Genomic DNA, 20,781 nt, shown 5'->3' with positions numbered 1-20,781 from the left:
GTATAGGGCATCTAAGTTCAAGTGAGCTTGAATAGGGCATCTAAGGATGTATAGGGCGACCCTGTATAGGGCATCTAAGTTCAAGTGAGCTTGAACTGCTGACCTTGTGGTTCAAAGCTTCTTTTCAGTCGAGCGTATTAGCCCATAGCGCTTCACCATGGCACCATATATGTATATATACTAAGCCCCGAGACTCCTTCTTTCAAAGTACTTTCAGTTAAATTAGGAAGATAGATAAACATGCAGTCAATTGTAACACATTTGTGTAAATGACACAATTAGCATTTCATGATGGGAAATACTTAAACTCATCACATAATTCATCCTGAAGGTCACAGAAAAATGCTCAGAAGTAAAGTCTAAGCAATGTATAAAAAACTAAATTGAGAGTGAGAGGTAAAAATCACTCAGAAAGGGTGTCCCAGACATTAATAATACATAATCATATATCTGAAGTACCAGGAGTACAGAGTAAGTTTTGATGGATCTCAAAAAGGGTAAGTATTGGCAAGTTCTCTAGGTGTATTAACAAAATTAATTTGCTAATAAATACCAATTGCTTAGAATTAGTAACAACAACAACAACAAAAACTAGCTAATTTTAAAGAAAAAATGACATCTTCTTTACCTAAATAAGCAGCCTCCTAAATTATCACTAAGGAGCTCTGGTAGCGTAGTGGTTACACATTGGGCTGCTAACCTCAGGGTCAGCAGTCCAAAGTTACCAGCTGTTCCACGGGAGAAAGATGATGCTTTCTGCTCCTGTAAAGATTTACAGCCTCAGAAACCCTGTAAAGGATCGCTATTAGTCGGAACCGACTCTACAGCACAGAACCACCACCACCAAATTATCACTATTTACTAAATTTAAAAGGACTTCTGATAGCATAGTGGTTATGAGTTGGCTTACTTATATCTTTGTCAGTGGTTCAAAACTACCAGCAGTTCCTGAGGACAAAGAGGAGGCTTTCTGCTCCTATAAAGATTTATAGCCTCAGAAACCCTATGTATTGTCACTATGAGTCAGAACCGACTCCACGGAACATAACCACCACCACCATAGTGTATATAGAGTCCTTGTGTGGTGCCGTGGGTTAATGCAGTAGACTGCAAATTCTGCAGATTGAACCGCAACATCAGTAGTTCAAGCTCACCAGCTATTCCGTGGAAACCCTATACAGGCTCACTGTGGTTCAGCACCAACTTAACAGCACTTACCACCACCACAACAATAATGGTGTATATTGCTTGAGCCAGCTGTTTCAGTTTAAGCATTGATTTTTGTACTGACATGATATTGAAGTAAAAATGTACTGATGTGCTTTTTCCTTGGAATCTGTCTTAAAACATCAGTTTTATTGCATTGGTTTGTTTTTTTTTTTTTTGAGGTTATTTTGGATTTTCCTTGTAGGTTGGAAGCACTGTGTTTTTCAGGTGCAGAAAAGGTTACCACGTTCAAGGTTCAACAACTAGAACTTGTCTTGCAAATTTAACGTGGAGTGGAATACAGACTGAATGTATACGTAAGTATAATTTCTTCCACTACAATCAGTAGTAATGCAGTCATTACTTTCAATACAAAGGATGTATATGCCATCTAGGAAAATACTAAACAATTGTATTACTTTTGTTTTTTTTCATTTTCAGTTCCCTAAACAAGTAGTTCTTAGTGTTGCTTTCCTAAAACCAGCAGCATCGTTATCACTTAGAAATTAGGTATTATTGAATCTTCTCAAGCCTAATTCCAGATCTAGAGTCCTGGTGTGGTGCTATAGAATAAGAACTGATTCAAACCCAGCTGTCACTTCTCAGAAACACTATACAGGGTTGCTATGAGTCTGAAGCGATAGACAGCACTTGACAATAACAACCCCAGAACTATTATATTAAAAGTTATGTAGGATAGAAGAAGCATCTGTCTGTTTTAACAAGTCTTTCTGGAAACGTAGTAGTTACGAGTCAGGCTGCTTAGCTCGTGGTCAGCAGTTTGAAACTACCAACAGTTTTTTGGGAGAAAGATGAGGTTTTCTGCTCCCATAAAATTGGATAGCCTCAGAAGCCCTATACAGGGTTGCTATAAGTCAGAACAGACTTCACGGCACATAACCAAAACTTAACCATCTGGTGATTATGAGGCAGGCTAATATAAGAGAATCATTGCCCTAGCATTAATGGTCAATTTATTTGTGCACACTATTGTTTTTATTCTTCTGTTGTTGTTGTTGTTGTTGTTAAGTGCCGTTGAGTGGGTACCTACTCATAGCCACCCTGTACAGGATTTCCAACAAGCCGCTGGCTTGTTCAAACCAACCTTGTGGTTTTGTACGCCACACCAGGGCTCTCCTATTGTGTTATTGAGCCTTGTAATAGGTTGAAATATAAATACATATTCTTGAAGTGTCATTCTTGATATGTTTTTTAAATGTATATGTTGTTGTTGTTGTTGTTGTTGTTATGTGCCGTGGGGTCGGTTCCGACTCATAGCGACCCTGCACAGGGTTTCCGAGGCTGTTAATCTTTACGGGAGCAGAATGCCTCATCTTTATCCCGCGAAGCAGCTGGTAGTTTCAAACTGTTGACCTTGTGGTTCGCAGCCCGATTTGTAACCACTACGCTACTAGAGCTCCCTTAAATGTATATAGGTTGATAAATAGTTATGGAAGGATCAGATTTTATTTGTAATTAAGTCATGAGAAGCAAAAAATATATGATGACTGCTATGTCCATATTTTAACCTCTGTCAATTTAGTGAAATATAATATCTTTATGTCAGACTCCCCTTCTGTATTCAACATAAGGAAGTAGAATGTTAAAAGTCATTTAAGAAGTCTATCAGATATGAATCTGTATATTTATTTGAAACTCATAAACTCTACCCTGATCTCAATTCAAATTATGCAAGTGAATATTTTACACAGAGCTTGGCAATATCAGGTCTTCATTATGCTGAATATTTGCGGAAGTATCAACTATTGACACTACGTAAAGCCACTCCATTCTCAATGTAAAACTATTAACTGACTCCAAAACAATTTGACAAACTGTTTACTACATACTTTAATTAAGATATATATGCTTAATTTAATCGAAATACGATATTATGAATGTAAAGCTGATTTCCCATGTAAACTATAACTCAATTCGCAATAAAAACTTAAAAAAATGTATATCCTTAATTTATAAAATTTAAAACATACTTAAGATATAGAATAAACATTATAATTTCACTTATGACTAATTTTTATTTTTAAAGGAACTATGAATCCATAATATTTCAATTAGATTTTCTAAACAGATATCAAATTATTAACAAAATTGATGATTGATGTATCTAAACAATAAATATGCAAGTCATCACCAGACAAAACTCAAAGCATATTTCTGAGTGTGTGCCAGTCTGTATGTGTTTAGGACTGGTCTTTAAAAGAAATTTAACATGTTATTTAATTTAATAGTATTGTTGTTATTGTTAAGTGCTGTCGAGTCGATTCCAACCCATAGCGACCCTGTACAGGGTTTCTGAGGCTGTAAATCTTTACAGGTCCTGTACAACAGCTGGTAGTTTCGAACTGCTGACCTTGAGATTCGCAGCCACACTCGTAACCACTACGCTACCAATAGTATAGCAGAAGAAATTTGTTTTTTCAAGCCTATTATGTCTACTCTAGTTTTCTACACATATTTAGATAGATGATAGATAGATAGATAGATAGATAGATAGATAGATAGATAGATAGGTAGGTAGATAGAGAGATAGATAGATAGAGATACAAGGGGAGACAGAGAGAGGTAAAGAGTAAAAACACCAAAGCTTCCATTAACTGAAAGTTGCAGAATTGTGACACATTTATGACATTTAAAGCAACTGTACTGCAACTTTTTAAATTGCAAATTAATTTCATAACTATTTTAAATTCCTTTATTTTATTTATTTAATTTATTTTAACATAAATACTAACTTTATAATGACCAAAGTTTCAGTATTTCCTGATGGAATCAATATCATTTCAGCTCACGCCTGCAGGCAGCCAGAAACCCCAGCCCATGCAGATGTGAGAGCAATAGATCTTCCTACCTTTGGCTACACCTTAGTGTACACCTGTCATCCAGGATATTTTCTTGCGGGTGGATCTGAACACAGGACATGCAAAGCAGATATGAAATGGACAGGAAAATCACCTGTTTGTAAAAGTAAGTCATGGATCAGGGAATGAAAATACTTTCTTAGTAGTAAAACAAAACCATCAACTGTCTGCCAGACAAGTTCTCAGGTTTAATAAGTAAACAGTATTGATGAAAGATATTAATCACTCTGCCTAATTCTGTACTTAATGTGTGTGGGCCTGTCTCTGTGTGTGTGTAGCAAGTGTTTGATTACAGTGTCTGAGTCGATGCAGATCCATAGATTTTTATTAACTGATTACATTATAAGCAAAAGAACAAAAATTTTTGGTTGAGAAATATCAGTTACATTAAATAGAATGTAATACGCAATATATTTTTTGAAAAAAAATTCATCTCTGTATATTAAGATGAATAAATATTAAAGTATCTCTAACTCCCCTTAAGTGTTACTTTTTAAAACTCTTCAGCTGTTCAGAAGTGGAATTTAAGTTTGTGTGTTCTTTAACATTGGTTCTACTTTTAAAAATTACAAAAGCATTACCATTGAAACGATGCACTAATTATGGACAAATTTGCATTTTTACAAATGAGAGTAATAATTGTGGGTCAGATTTGATGACAACTAACCTTTCGGGTTTCCACCAAACATAGATTTCTATACATGTATTGAATACTAAGTAGCATCAACAAAAATTAAGTTTAATAAGAAGAGTGACTTCAGTTTTAGTTTCTGGAGAACCTATTTATACTACTCAAGTGAGCAAATTTCAAGATTTAAAATTTAAGATTCCCTTGCCCTTCCTTATCAGAAACAGATAACTATAAATTTTTTAAAATAATATTTTGTAGTGTGATATAAAATTACATAAATCAAGAAATTATGATTTAGATCTAATTTGTTAGGTCAGATTAAACACTCTGCAAGGGAAATAAATTGATATTCTTAAATATTAAGTTTTATATTTATTGATTTGAGTGGGGTGTTGGAAAATTAAGAGGTGTTATAAAATATTATTTATTTTCTATGTTACATTTCATTGGGGTCAGCATATATTTAATAGGATAGAAGACGATTCATAGAAGCCACCCTCATTTACAAGGCTCTCTGTTGTAGAACACTAAATGGGAATATCTCAGGCTAGCTAGGCATTTATTTTACCATTAAATTCTGTTTTCCCCCAAGCACAAAGGATATTCTGCTGTGAATATATGGGGTAAAAATGTACATGTATAAGATATTCATTATTTCTGTGCAGTTAGAAAATCTGGAGAAGAAAAAATTGCTTCAATTTAACATTTTTTCAACATTCAAAAATAAATGTTTTTGAAAATGATAATTTGTCTTTTTACTTGTAGGTAAAGGAGTGAGAGAAGTTAATGAAACAGTTACTAAATCTCCAGGTTTGTATACCAGAACAGTTATAGATTTCAATCAAATAAAGTGATTTGTTCTCTACTATACTGTGCACAGTGAAGCAATTTTTAATATTTTTTATTTCTGATTCCATTATTCCATGAAAAAGTTAATGTTCCCATTATTCAAAACACCTGCCAACTCAGATATCTATTTCCTTTAAAAAGTAGTTTGCTAATGAAAAGGTAATACTGTTCTTAAAGACAACTTTTGATGCTGCCAGGCATTTCATTAAAAAATATCTTAGACATTTTTTTAGACAGAAATGGACATAAAATATGGATAATACAATGTGACATCATAGAGAGCCTTATAAAGAGGGTTGCAATTCCATCATCCAAATGAGGGAGCTAAAGTCAATATGGAGAGTTAAATAATAAATTCTGACTTTATAAATTGTTAAATGGAAAAATTCAAATGCAGATCCCTATTTCCTCCTGAAACTTCTCAATAATTCAGGTATTTTCTGTCTCCTAAAATGTTAATAGTAGCTTTTAAATAAATAGATGTGTTACTTTGCAAAATGCATTAAATAGCAAATCAAAAAGATGCAGTCCTATTTCCTGAGGAAGGTTTTCATTACTCCAAATCATATGGTATAATTTATCTATTATATAAATTTAGATGTTACTTAAATAGGGAAATGTGTGTTCAAATTATATTTATTTAATGAAACTTTCTTTTAAGGCCATAAGTAGTAAAACTTTGTGAATATGTATGGTAACTTTACTAGTATTTTCTTATTTAATATTGGTTTGTTGGAGATAACCTCTAATTCTGATAAACTGTGTTCTAAAATCAAATATGGAAAAAGCACTTAAAATTCTGTTAAGTCAGAATACTGCGTTATACATTTAATACTTAGGCAGGGAAAACTAGTCCAACATGTGTACAGATATTTTTTCCGTGTATACCATGAAGTATAAAAGTGTCTTTTTCTAAAAATTTCTAGACAATTTAAAAAATATTATAAATGCATAAACAGATCAAAATGCATAAATCTGTATTATTCCCCCCTCCCCCAGACAATACTTCCTTCAATAGAAGGAACAATCTTTGTTGTTGTGTGTTTATTTTGTTTTTATTAACTTATTTTCTGTTCATGATATTGAAATATTTTAATACTCCATTTGGTTGTGTAAATGCTGCTATCAACATCTCTTTTCTCAGTCTTTCTGGAGAGAAATGCCCTATCCACATGACTCTTTATTAAGGTGTGGCACTCTTGCACATCTAAAACATTTGACTGTTGTATCACTCTCAGACCTTCCACCAGGAAGTCAAGTGACAGGAAACACAAAAAGATGATCTCTACCACATTACTGATGTTTGTATTTGAATGAAACTGAATCTTTTCTATAGCATTGAGTATACTTTATACTAGTCACCCAATCATTTTGTGTTCCTGTGACACACCACCAATTGTAATTTAAGGGTTTAAACAATCCATAATTATCTTCAGCTAAGAACAAAAATAATACCCATTAGGAAAAACAATTTTGATATTATTTTAAAGGCTACTGTACAGGGTCGCTATGGGTCGGAACCGACTCGACGGCACTTAACAACAACAACAACAACAATTATAGTGATAGGAGAAGTCCTGGTGTGGCGATGTGGGATAAAGTACTGGACTGCAAGGTCAGTTTGAACCACAAAGTCATCACGTTAAACTCACCATCTGCTCCTTGGTAACCCCATACAGGGTTGCTATGAGTCAGAATCTACTTGACGGCACTTGACAATAACAATTATACTGATAAAATATTCATGTATTTAATATAATCTTATAAAAATTATAATGGTAAGGAGTCCTGGTGTTGCACTGTAGGATAAGCACTGTACCACAAGGTCAATTTGAACTGCAAGAATGGCAGTTCAAACTCACCAGTCAGTACTTTGAAACCCTATATAAAGTTTCTATGAGTCAGAACCAACTTGACATCAAATAATAACAATTATAGTAAAGGACGAAAACATTTTTTCAGGGCTGTCAAGTAAAATCAAGGGCACTGTAAAACTTCTGATCAATGGGTAGAAGTGTTTAATGTCATCTATAAACAAGACAGGTGTCTGTATTTATATCTCAGGTTTGACTTAGTTTTTATTATCCATCCAAAACTATAGGAAACTCACATTTGGTTCATCTTTATCCCTGTGTTATAAGACTAAGGTCTGTAGGTTTAGCTTGTCTAGAAGTCATCAAAATAATCCATTGAGATGAAAAAAGAAATATAAACAAAGGCACTATGTTTGTCATGACTATTAGTGACCATAAGTGAATATGTGAAAAAATATGTATAGGGAGCAATCACATTTATTTCTACCTACAATTCCCATGCCAGATAAATTTTGTTTCTAAAAAAATATTATAGCTTTTGCCTATGAATTTAAAAGATGTATAAAAGGGACATTTGGATCACTTACTCCACCCTTCTTATTGATGTTGTTGTGGTTAAGTACCGTGGAGTCGGTTCCGACTCATAACGACCCTTCACAGGGTTTCCGAGGCTGTAAATCTTTATGGGAGCAGAACTTTCATCTTTCTCTCGTGGAACTGCTAGTAGTTTCGAACTGCCGACCTTCAGGTTAGCAGCCCGATTCGTAACCACTACGCTACCAGAGTTCCATTTCTTATTGATACTAGAATACTTTTTACTATACAGAATATAAAAGTATGACTGAAGGAAAGACTGACTACTTACAAAATTAAAGACCTCAAAACATGAAAGATTTTACACTGATGTTTAGGTTGTTAAAATACTTTTTTCTTTATGGCACTTTCATCACATCTATATATAATATTGTTGTTGTTAAGTGCTCTAGAGCTGGTGCCAACTCATACCGACCCTGTAAAGGGTTTCCTAGCCTTTAAATCTTTGATTGAGCAGAAAGGCTCATTTTACTCCCTTGGGGTAGCTAGTGGGCTCAATCTGCACACCTTGTGATTCACATTTCAGTTCTAATCGTACGGCTCCATAGTGCTACCTACTGTGTCTATTTTATCAAAGTAGTTCCTGAGGACAAGGAGTTATTGATAGATTCTATAAGTGAGTTCAAAGAGTAGAGATAGATACTAGCAAAATACCAGAAGTGATTTCATGGGTCAATTTAATTTATTCCTTAATGAACACAACAAAAAAGCAAATTTAACATTAATAGCATCGGTTTACCTTATCTACTGGTTCTGACAGGTCTGTTAAAATATGTATTTGGCATCTAAAATATTCTTAAAAAATATTTTAAAGTAACAAATGTGTATTTTCAGCCCACAATCATCTCTTACCTTTTGCTGTTTACAGATACTAGTAAAGAACAATGCACTAGCTTGTCCTAGTTTTCATCCTTGTCATTATTTGTGATCTCTCACTGAGCAGTATTATATCTTCTATGTTTAAAAAGGTCCACACATTTTTTGTGCTAATATATATTATTTTTTCTCTTACAGTTCCTTCAGATGTATTTTTCATCAATTCAGTGTGGAAAGGATATTATGAATATTTAGGAAAAAGACAACCTGCAACTCTAACGGTTGACTGGTTCAATGCAACAAGTAGTAAGGTCAATGCAACGTTCCTTGAAGCCTCTCAAGTAGAGCTGAAATTGACAGGTAGGTGTTGAAGTGTTTTACTAAATGCATAATGTAAACTAATAGAACCCATTATCCTATCACAGAGAAGGGATCTAACATTTATTAAAATCTTATTTTGACCACTTAGATTGAGTTGTTTTTGCATATACGATATCTTCATTATATCTTTTCAATGATCATAGTAGACATTAATTTTTCATTTAAAAAATTCAGAACTCAGTGGAGAAAGTGAATTAATTGGCTCATGATTATGCCCAAAGCATACTTAACCATAGAACTGAGATTTCTATGCAAAAAAAGCATGTCTTCAAAATCCATTCTTTATGGATTTTGTTATTTGGATATTATGGATTATGTTATTTCTTCACTGTAATCTTCAGCAGTTTTGTTGTTTTTGTTAAGTGCCATCGAGTTGGTGCCAACTCACAGCAACCCTGTTTAGGGTTTCTGAGGAATAGCTGGTGAGCTTGAACCACCGACCTTGCAGTTCAAACCAACTTTGCAGTCCAATGCATTAACCCATAGTGTCACACTGTTATTCCACAATTAATAACATAACAAGTGTTGTTAATGATCTATATTACAGAAATTCTTTTAACACTTTGCAAACACTTTATTTTTCATCTGAATCTTGACTCTATTATGTAATTACTCATATTATATGCATGTACTACTAATTTTAAAATTTAAACAAACAAAAACCCGTTGCCATAAAGCTGGTTCTGACTCGTGGTCATTGGCTGGTGCAAACAGTGTATGCTCTGCTATTAACTAAAAGATTGGCAGTTTAAATTCCCCTGACACCTGTGCTGTAGATAGTAGATATGACAATCTGTTTTCATAAAGATTTCAGTCAAAAAAATCCTATGTTGTTATTATTCTTAAGTGTCTTCCAATCTGTTGACTCTTTGTGACCTGATGCACAACAGAACAAAACCCTGCCCCGTCCTGAGTTATCCTACCAGTTGTTGTGCTTGAGCCCATTGCTGCTGCCACTGTGTCAATTCATCTAATTGGGAGTCTTCCTATTTTATACCGACCCTCCACATTCCCAATCATGATATCCTTCTTGGTTGGTTCTTCTTATTATGTCCAACGTACTAGATCCTTGCTTCTAAGATGTATTTAGGTTATACTTCTTCCAAGGTAGATTTTTTTGTTCTCCTGGCAGTCCATGGTATTTTCAATATTCTTCTCCAACATCATAATTCAAATGTATTGATTTGTCTCTGGTCTTTCTTATTCATTGTATAATTTTCACATGCTTATGAAGCAATTAAAAATATCATGGCTTGAGCCAGGCACACCTTAGTTTTCAGAGTGATCTCTTTGATCTTCAGTACTTTCAAAGAAGTCTTTTACAGCAGATTTGTCTAATGCAATACTTCATTTGATTTCTTGGCTGCTACTTCCCTGAACATTGATTGCGGATCTAATAAAAATGTATTATTTATCAACTTCAACATTTTCTTCATTTATCATAATTAAATTTCTCTATTTAAATACATGTATTGGTCCAGTTTTGAGGATTTTTGTTTTGTTTGCACTGAGTTACAATCCATACTGAAGGCTGTACACTTTGATCTTCACCAGTATGTATTTTAAGTCCTCTTCACTTTCATGAAGCAAGATTGTATTATCTGCATTAAGTAGGTTGTTAATGAGTCTTCCTCCAATCTTAATGCCATATTCCTCTCCAGATTATCCAATTTATCAGATTATTTGCTCAGTGTACAGATTGAATAAATATGTTAAAAGGATATGCTCCTGGTACACACCTTTCCTGATGTTAAACCATTTAATAACTCCTTGTTCTGTTCAAATGACTGCTTTTTGGTCTATTAACAGGTTCCTATGAGCACAATTAAATGTTCTGAAATGCCCATTTATTTCAATCTTACCCATAGCTGTCATGATCCACACAATTGAATACCTTTGCATAGTTAATAAAAAAGGTAAGACTTTTTTCTCATATTCTCTTATTCAGTCAAGATCCAAATAGCATCAACAATGATATTCCTAGTTCCCCATCCTCTTCTGAATCCAGTTTGAATTGCTGGCAGCACCCTGTCAATGTACTTCTGCAACTTTCTTTTTTTTTTTAATGTCTTCAGTAAAATTGTATTTGCATGTGATACTAATGATCTTTTTTGTTGATTTTTGCATTCTGTTCGGTCACCTTTCTTTGGAATGAACAACAAATATGACTCTTTTCCAATTGGTTGGGTAGATAGCTGTCTCCAAATGTTTTGTCATAGATGAGTGAGCACATTCAGTGTTGCAGCAGTTTATTGAAACATTTTAATTTGTATTCTATGAATTACTGAAACTTCTTTTTTTTTTTCAATGCCCACAATGTAGCTTAGACTACTTTCTTAAATATCATCAATTCTTGATCATATGGTACTTCTTGTAATGATTGAAAATTAACCAGTTTTTTTTTTTTTTCAATATTGTAAGACAAGTCTTGAATATTTTCTTCAGTTTCTTTAGCTTGAGAAATACTTAATGGGCATGTTCTTTTCTTTTGGTTTTCTAACTACAGGTCTTTGTATGTTTCATTATAATACTTTATTTTCTGGAATTGCCTTTTGAAATTTTCTGTTCAGATCTTTTACTTCATTTTTTCCCATCCCTCTAGCTTCTCTACTATCAAGAGCAAGTTTCATATTCTCTTATGGCATTTATTTTTGTCTTTTCTTTCTTTCCTGCCCACTTAATAACCTTCTGCTTTCTTCTTCTGTGATGTTCTTCATGTCATCTCACAACTATTCTGGTCTTTGATGATTAGGATCTAGTGTGTCAAATCTGTTCTTGAGATGGTCTCTAAATTCAGGTATGATATACTCAAGGTCACATTTTTCATCTAGATTTGTTTTTATTTTTCTTCAGCTTCAGCTGAACTTGCATATGGGCAATTGATGTTCCATAGCTGGCTTCTGGATTTATTTTGACACCTTTTTCAGGCAGCATTGTAATTCAAAACAGATGTTGAAATGTTTTTTAGAATGATGAATATGACACTATTTCTCTTCAGCATAGTAAATCATGTTTGTTGATTCAAAATGACCAATACCAGTTAATTTCAGCTTCCTAATGTGTAGAATATCAATCTTTATGTGTTCCATTTCATTTCTGACTACTTTGAATTTTCCTAAATCTATACTTTGTAATTCCATGTTCTGATTATTAATGGCTGTTTGGACCTGTTTCTTCGAATCTGAGCCCCATCAGCAAATGTAGGTCTTAAAAGCTTTGCTTTATGCACACACTTGAGGTAAACGTTACTTTGAGAAGGCACCTCTTCCTCATTCATATTTTGAGTGTATTCCAACCTGAGAGGCTCATCTTTTCACACTATATTAGACAATGTTCTAGTGCTATTCATAATGTTTCGTCTTTCAACACTTCTCTGACAATGTTTCACTGTTATGCATTAGGTTTTCAGTGACTAACCATTCAGAAACAATCCACCTCACCAGTTTCCTAGTCTGTCTTATAAGAAGCTCAGTGACCCTATTTGTATTACAAACACCATTGGAAAAGTTTCCAGCATCACAGCAACAAGCAAGTCACCACTGTGAGAAACTGATAGATGAGAAAATCCTATGAAGTCAGTTCTATCTATGACATTTGGGGTCATCATGATTAATCAAATACGCTATTGCTGCTTTGAAATGCCCTCGAGTCAGCTCTGTCTCACAGCAACTCTTTATCAGGTTTCTGAGGAGTGACTGGTAGGTTTGAACCACCAATCCAGTGTTCATTCTACAGTGCTTCACCAGGATTCTTATTAAAATATGTTGTTGTTGTTGTTAAGTGCTGTTGAGTCAGTTCTGACCCATAGAGATTTCCAAGGAGTAGTTGGTGAGCTAGAACTGCTGACCTTGTAGTTCAATTGTTGTTGTTGTTGTTGTTAAGTGCTGTTGAGTCGGTAACAACTCATACCGACCTTGTATAGAGTTTCTAAAGAGTGGCTGGTGAGCTTGAACTGTTGACCTTGCAGTTCAGATAATTAATCCACAGCACCACACCAGGACTCCATGGAACCCTCAAACACTAAGTACCTTCCTAAGGTGTATTGACAAGTAGTTGTTTCATGTAAGTTTTAAAATCAACAGTTAGAACCTTGAACCCAATCTCTAAACCATTAAAGTACAGTATCTCCTTCATGTTGTTTTCTTTTCCCTAAACTCACTCCAAAGACTTTAGATTCTCCCTGAGTTATCCACAAGGTCTTTCTATGTGATACAGATGTTATATTTAGTGAATGGATTTTGCTCAGTCAAATAGAAAAGAACTTTGATACAAAGTGGTTATATAGGAAAAAAAATAGTACTAAAGCTAAATTAAAAAAATATATACTGTTATACATTTAATTCTATCTTCATGCCATATTCACATAAAATAGATTAAATGATGAATTGCTACCGCCTGTAAGTGTAAGAATAACTGACTGACTCTTATGCAGGCATCTACAAGAAGGAGGAAGCCCATTTACTTCTGAAAGCTTTTCAAATTAAAGTTCCAGTGGATATTTTTGTAAACAAGTTTGAAAATGACAACTGGGGACTCGATGGTTATGTAAGTACTTGTGTGAGATTTGTAACAAAGCACATGTTGTCTAATCATTATCTGCTTGCATGGAGACAGTATACTGATGATTTCAAAGAGAAATACCAAAGTGTATGCCTCTGTACAACTCAGTAATCTTGATTAATAGCATGGGCATCTTGCCTCTCCATCTTATATAAAAAGAAATCAAGTCTCTGAATATAGAAAAAAATTTGTCATTAATATTTGAGTAGCTAGTCCTGGGGAGAGAACTAGAACAAGTCCTAGGTTCTATGTCTGTTTATATCATACTCTTTTACTTCAAGTGTGGCACAAAAAAAGATTTTTCTGAGAATACTAGATCATCAGAAAACATTTTAAAGATTTGAAAAAGTCATTCCCAGAACAGAAGGACTTAAGCTTTTCTTCTTTATATTTTTCTTTACAAGTTACCCAATTTTTTCTAGGTCTTAATTTACTATCTGATGTAAGAGCATACGGTTTAACATGATATACATCTGACCAGGAGTTGTAACACAAAATGAATTTTACATAATATATATTACTTGTTGATCCATGTATGTGTCTTTATGAAAGACAGATAGAGCATGGTTAAAGTATTAGTAAATTTATTATCATTTCAGAGTCCAAAATATTATTAAAGTTTATCTCTGTAATATTTTTCAATTTTTAACTCTAAATATGTCTCTAAAATAAGTGGCATTAAAAATAAAATACTTAACCTTCAATATTTTAATAAATATTATTATTCTTTTTTATGTGTGTTTTTCTTAATTTTCATAAATATCAGGTATCATCAGGACTTGAAAGAGGAGGCTTTACTTTTCAAGGTGATATACATGGAAAAGACTTTGGAAAATTCAAACTAGAAAGACAAGGTAAATTACACTTAAGATATTTTTAAAGTAAATATCTATTTTAGTTTCAAATGATTATGTTGAGAAGTAATTAATAGGTCTTTATTCTGAAAGGAACAAAAATGAAAAAATAAAAGGAGTGACTTGCAGGTGGTCCTCAGGTCTGTCCTTACTTTAAATGTGTGGTCTTTCACCCAAAAATTCTATCTGCAGAATTTTTTTCATCAAACATGTGTGAATCCTTTTCCTAGCACAGTTAGTTATATCCAACTCAGAATCTTTTAAAACTGGGATTTGAAAATAACTAACCAGTGATGATAGAGACCACATTAGAGAATTATGCAAGTTATGCATTGCAAATTCTTTTTTTTCAATAACATAAACAGTGACTGTACACATGAACCTTACCAGCTGGAACACAGAAATCAAATTGAGTACATGTCTGGGAAGACACACTGAAGAAGCTCGATATCATCAGCCCAGACAAAGCCAGGGGCGATCATGGAACACACCACCAATTGCTCATTTGCAAGTTCAGGCTGAAGGTGAAGAAAAATTAAATATGTTCACACAAGTCAAAATATGACCTGGAGTACATCCCACCTGAATTTAGAGACCATCTCAAGAACAGATTTAATTCATTAGACTGTAGTGAACAAAGGTAAGAGGAGTGTGGGATGACCTCAAGAACATCATTTATGAAGAAAGCAAAAAGTCATTAGAATGACAGGCAAGAAAGAAGACTAAAATGGATTTCAAATGAAACTCTGAAACCTACTCTTGAACATAGAGAAGCTAAAGCGAATGAAAAACAATGAAGAAGTAAAAAGACTGAAGAGAAAATATCAAAGGACAGCTTAAGAAGACAAAGCATTATAATGAAATGTGCAAAGACCTGGATCCAGGTTCAAAAACATACAGTGAAGAACACGCTCAACATCCCTCAAGCTGAAAAAACTGAATAAAAATTCAAGCTTCGATTTACAGTATTGAAGAATTCTATGGTCAAAATATTGAATGACACAGAACACATCAAAAGAAGTAAGAAAGAATACAAAGTCATTGCACCAAAAAGAATTAGTCAGTGTTCAAACTTTTCAAGAGGTACCACCTGATCAAAAACTGATGATTTGAAGGAAGAAATCCTAGCTGCTCTGAAAGCATTGGAGAAAAACAACCGAAATGTTCTAATTGATCAGTGCTGGAAGCGATCACTCATCTATCATAAAAAATGTTGAAGACAGCTCCCTGGCCAGTCCATTGGCAGATATCCATATGTGTGCCCTGTCAAAAGAAAGGACCCAATGGAATTCAGAAATCATAAAAAAAAAATAATTACTGCTACATGTATGTGAAATTTTGTGATGATAATTCAAAAAACAGTTGTAGCAGTACATTGACAGGGAGCTGCCAGAAAATCAAATTCATTTTAGATGTGGATGTGGGAGAAGGGATATTAATATTGAGCTCAGAAGGATATACCTGAAAGCAGAGAATACTAGAAATATACTTATTTGTGCTTAATTAACTATGCAAAGGCACTCCACAGTTTGGATCATAACAAACTCTAGATAGCATTATGAAGAATGGGTATCGCAGAACACTTCACTGTGCTCATGAGAACCCTGAACATAGACCAGGAAGCAGTATTTGAAGAGAACTAGGGGATACTGAGTAACTTAAAATCAAGAAAGGTGAGCACCAGTGTTTTATCCTTTCACCCAACTTATTCAATTTGTATGCTGAGTAAATAATAAGAGACGTTGCATTATATGAAGAATGTGGCATAAGGATTCGAGGAAAACTCATTGACCACCCGAGGTATACATTTGACATGTTTTTCTTGAAAGTGATAAGGACTTACAATTCATAAGAATAATACAAACCACTTAGGACTCCTGGCATAGCACTGTAGGATCAGCACTGGACTGTGAACCAATAGAATAGCAGTGCAAACCTACCAGCTGCCTCTTGGAAACCCTATACCAGGTCATTATGAGTTGGATCAGATTTGACAGCACTTAACAACAACTTAATAATTTAATTTTAGGATACTAATAAGATTTCATTTTATTGAAAAGGGTACTACTATAGAAGTTTTGCTACCGAAATGCCCTTTCTGAGGAAATGTTCATAATATTTTATGGAGACTAGGCTTGATGGCACTTAACAACAACAACAACAATCACTGATGTACTTATTTCATAAAATTTCTGGTCAATATACTGAGGTACTTGAAAGAAAACTAATGTCAAGTTTTATATAATTATACAAGGTTAGTAAAAAATTATCCGCACTCTGACTGTAGAATTTATTTTAATCAACTTTTAGAAAAGACATCATTTTCCCCCATAATCTCCTTGCCTTTAAGTTCACTTTGTCCATCTGTCAATAAGCTTTCATATCCACTTATTAAAAAATGTTTTATTCTGAGCTACAAGCCACAAATGCACCACTGTCTTTATTTCTTTATCAGAGGTGAGTCTTCCTCCTGGAAGAGCTATTCTCAGGAGACCAAACAGGTGAAAGTCCCATGGAGCAAGATCAGGACAGTAGGGAGGATGCTTTAACACCTCAAAAGGAAGTTTTCTCAGTGTGAACAGTGTGGGCAGAGGTGTGTGGATGTGCATTGTCAGGCAAGATCACAATGTCCTTGGATAGCAGTTTAATCTGAAGTGTTGGCTTCAGCTTTACCAGGGAGCATATCAGTGTAACATTCACTGCTAACTGTTGAACCTTTTTCCTGATAGTGTCCCAGTATTGGCCCTTGAGAATCTTAGAAAACTATAAGCATCTATTTTCCAGCTGATGGTTGACTTTTGACCTTTTTTATGGTCAGTGATTGAGGATGTCTCCATTCCATTCCACTCTGCCATTTACTCTCAGGGTTGTAGTGATTAAGCCATATCTCGTCACTTGCCACGAATATTTTAATGAAACTTTATTTTCCTTTGAGTATCGGTCAAATTTTGTTTGCAGATGGTCAAATGCTTCTGTTTATGCTCTTCCTCAAATTGTTTCAGTACACATCTCACATAAACTTTTCAAAAGCCAGGTCTGTTGTGGATTATTTCGTAGTCAGATTCATGGCTTATTTACAAATGATTTGCCATATAATCCACTGTCACTCATCTATTTGACAGAATCATTTCACATGCAAGCTCAACATTGTCAGCTATGGACATGGATGGATGTTTTAATATAACCACAGTGCAGATAGTTTTTGACTCATCACGTAAATTTTCTGAAACCCTTAATCAAAAATCATTATTAATTATAAAATCCTCTAATTGTATCATTATCAATTTAGTATTTTAAATCAAAGAACTTTAAATAAGTAATGTCTGAGATAATATTTTGAATTGGGCTAGATTATTTTGAAGGAATAAAATAGAATGAATGCACTAGACAAACAGTAAAATTGGGTTAAATTTGCTCTTGTTCTAATTCAAACCCTGTAGTCATTTGTCCTCCTTTCTCCTCATAGCACATGCTCTAGTAATTTTGTTTAAGGATACCCCAGTGAGCTGTGAAGGATGCTGTATAGATGTCTAAGTTTACTCATCCAAAGAACCAAACCTGAACTCACTTTGCTGTCACATGCTATCTTTGCATTACCCCATGTCTTTAAAACTTAACAAAATAACAGCTTTGTTTAACAAGCAATCTTTATTCTTATGTGATGATGAGCTTATTGTGAGGAAAAACAATTTGCCTCACAAAATAATTTGAATTACAAGTAAGTCTTTGATTCAACTAATTAGAAAAGTCTGTGTTTAAGTAATTCTTCAACAACAATCATTCATTTAAGAATTATGACTAAAACTTACTTTTGTGGAGAAAAATAAGTAACTGTTTAACTGATTCTAGCTCATAAATGAACTGAGGAAGTGATTATTATTAAAATGATGCTCAAATCTATTTAGTATGATTGTTGTTGTTAAGTGCCATCAAATAGGTCCTGACTCATAACAACCCTGTATAAGGTTTCCGAGGATTGGCTGGTGGGCTTGAACTGCCAACCTTGTAGTTCAAACTGAACTTAAAGTTCAGTGCTTATCCTGCAGCACTATACCAGATTTGATAGCCAACTTTAATGTAAAGTCTTGTGCAAGAAACCCAAGAATAAATTGCTTTCTCGATTAAAATTGGTTGATTTCCTACAAAATGGGAGAAAATATTTGCAGATCAGATATCCAATAACTACTTGACTTCATAATACATAAAGAATGCTTATTTTTGTTGTTGTTGGGTGCCCTTGAGTCAGTTCTGACTCATAGCAATCCTGTATACAGTTTCTGAGGAGTGACTGGTGGGTTTGAGCTGCTGACCTTGCAGTTAGCAGTCCATTGCTTATCCTAACGCATCACACCAAAATTCCAAGAATGCTTTGTTGTTGTTGTTGTCAGGTGCCATCGAGTCGTAACCGACTCATAGCGACCCCATGCACAGCAGAACGAAACAATGTCCGATCCTGGGCCAAACTTACAGCTTGATAATAAAAGTTGGACAGTTAATAAAGTAGACTTAAGAAGAATTAATGAAATTGAATTATGGTGTTGGAGGAGAATTTTTAAACTACCATGGACTACCAAAAGAACAACATGATCTGTTTTGGAACACTTCTTGGAAGCCAGTATGACCAGACTTCATCTCTTGTACTTCCAACATATTATCAGGAGGGTTTAGTACCTGGAGAAGGATATCATGTTTAGCAAAGTGGAACATCAGCAAATAAGAGGAAGATCCCCAATGAGCAATAGCAATGGTCTCAAGCATAGGAATGATTGTGAAGTTGGCGCATGACTGGGCAGTGTTTCGTCCTGTTGTGCATAGGTTCATTATGAGTTAGTACCAATTTAATGACACCTAACAAATAGCTAGAGTGCTCCTTAGAGGCCAAGATGGCTAAACTTCGTCTCTCGTGCTTTGGACATATTGTCAGAAGGGAACAGTCACTGGAGAAGGATATCATGCTTGGTAAGATGGAGGGTCAGAGAAAAAGAGGAGGACCCCCAACGAGATGGATTGGCCAGGTGGCATCATCGATGGACTCAAGTGTGGCAACAGTAGTGAGGTTGGCCCAGAATCAGACATTGTTTTGTTCTGCTGTGCATGGGGTCGCTATGAGTCAATGCCGACTTGATGGCACCTAACAACAACAACAACAAACAGCAGCAACAAAAAATGTTCTAAAATTTGGTTTTAGTGAATATATGAATAAATATTTAGCTGTATACTATAAATTGATGTGTTTATGTATGTGAATTATTCTATCAATAATGCTCTTTTGGAGTTCTGATTGGCACTGTAGGATAAGGACTGGATTGCTAACCACAGGGTTGGTGGTTCAAATCTACTAGTAACTTTTCGGAAACCCTATACAGGGTAGAAACTAACTTAGCAACACTTAACAACAACATGATGCTCTTTTAATTATTGGATAGCTCTGCTTATAACCTGGATATATACTCATCCTCATTCTTAAATTAGTAAATGTAAATTAGAAAATACTGAAGCTGCAGTATCCATTAGTAGTAGCAGCAGCAGCATTAGTAATATGATGAAGGAGGTGGCAGGGGAGAATGATGAGTGAGAGAAGAGGAAGCAGGAGGAGAAGGAGATAATATACAATTATCTAAGCTCTGAGTCCTGGTGTGGTGCTGTGGGTTAATGCATCAACTGCAAAGTCGTTTGAACTGCAAGATCGGTGGTTCAAGCTCACTAGCTGCTTCTTAGAAACTCTATACAGGGTCGCTATGGTCGGATTTGACCCTGTGGCACTTAACAAAACAACAACAACAAATAAATAATGATAAAATAATGGCTGGAATGAAACTGGACCACTTCTTTGGCAGTCAATTGGCTAACATATAGCAACAATTAAGTGCTTAACTTTGTGAAGCAATGATTCCATTTATTGGGCCTGAGCCTCTATTTTGTTGTTGTTGTTAAGTGCCGTCGAGTAGGTTTTGACCCATAACAACCCTGTACAGAGTTTCCAAGGAGTGGCTGGTGAGCTTCAACCACTGACCTTGTAGTTCAAATGACTTTGCAGTCCAGTGGATTAGTCCACAATGAATATGTATATATAGACAAAGGATTTCAATGTAGCATTATATAAAATATTATAAACAGCCAAGTGTCTTTCAGCAATGTTGTTGTTAATTGCTGTAAGTTGGTTCCGACTAATAACCACCCTGTATAGGGTTTGCAAG

At 34.6% G+C, this 20,781-nt stretch overlaps 1 protein-coding gene across 1 annotated transcript in view; it reads left to right on the top strand.

The window, feature by feature from the left end:
• CSMD1 (CUB and Sushi multiple domains 1) overlaps positions 1-20,781 on the top strand; it is a 2,529,117-nt gene that overhangs the window by 2,483,218 nt on the left and 25,118 nt on the right. Inside the window, exons 61-66 of the mRNA XM_006866725.1 lie at positions 1,412-1,523; positions 4,012-4,191; positions 5,482-5,526; positions 8,988-9,149; positions 13,603-13,715; positions 14,497-14,584. Coding sequence (XP_006866787.1) covers positions 1,412-1,523; positions 4,012-4,191; positions 5,482-5,526; positions 8,988-9,149; positions 13,603-13,715; positions 14,497-14,584 — 700 coding nt within the window. The remainder of the gene's footprint in view (positions 1-1,411; positions 1,524-4,011; positions 4,192-5,481; positions 5,527-8,987; positions 9,150-13,602; positions 13,716-14,496; positions 14,585-20,781) is intronic.

The sequence above is a fragment of the Chrysochloris asiatica genome, unplaced genomic scaffold (assembly GCF_000296735.1).
Source record: "Chrysochloris asiatica unplaced genomic scaffold, ChrAsi1.0 scaffold00095, whole genome shotgun sequence".
Lineage (NCBI taxonomy): Eukaryota > Metazoa > Chordata > Mammalia > Afrosoricida > Chrysochloridae > Chrysochloris > Chrysochloris asiatica.
This window is presented reverse-complemented; position numbering and strand designations above follow the sequence as displayed.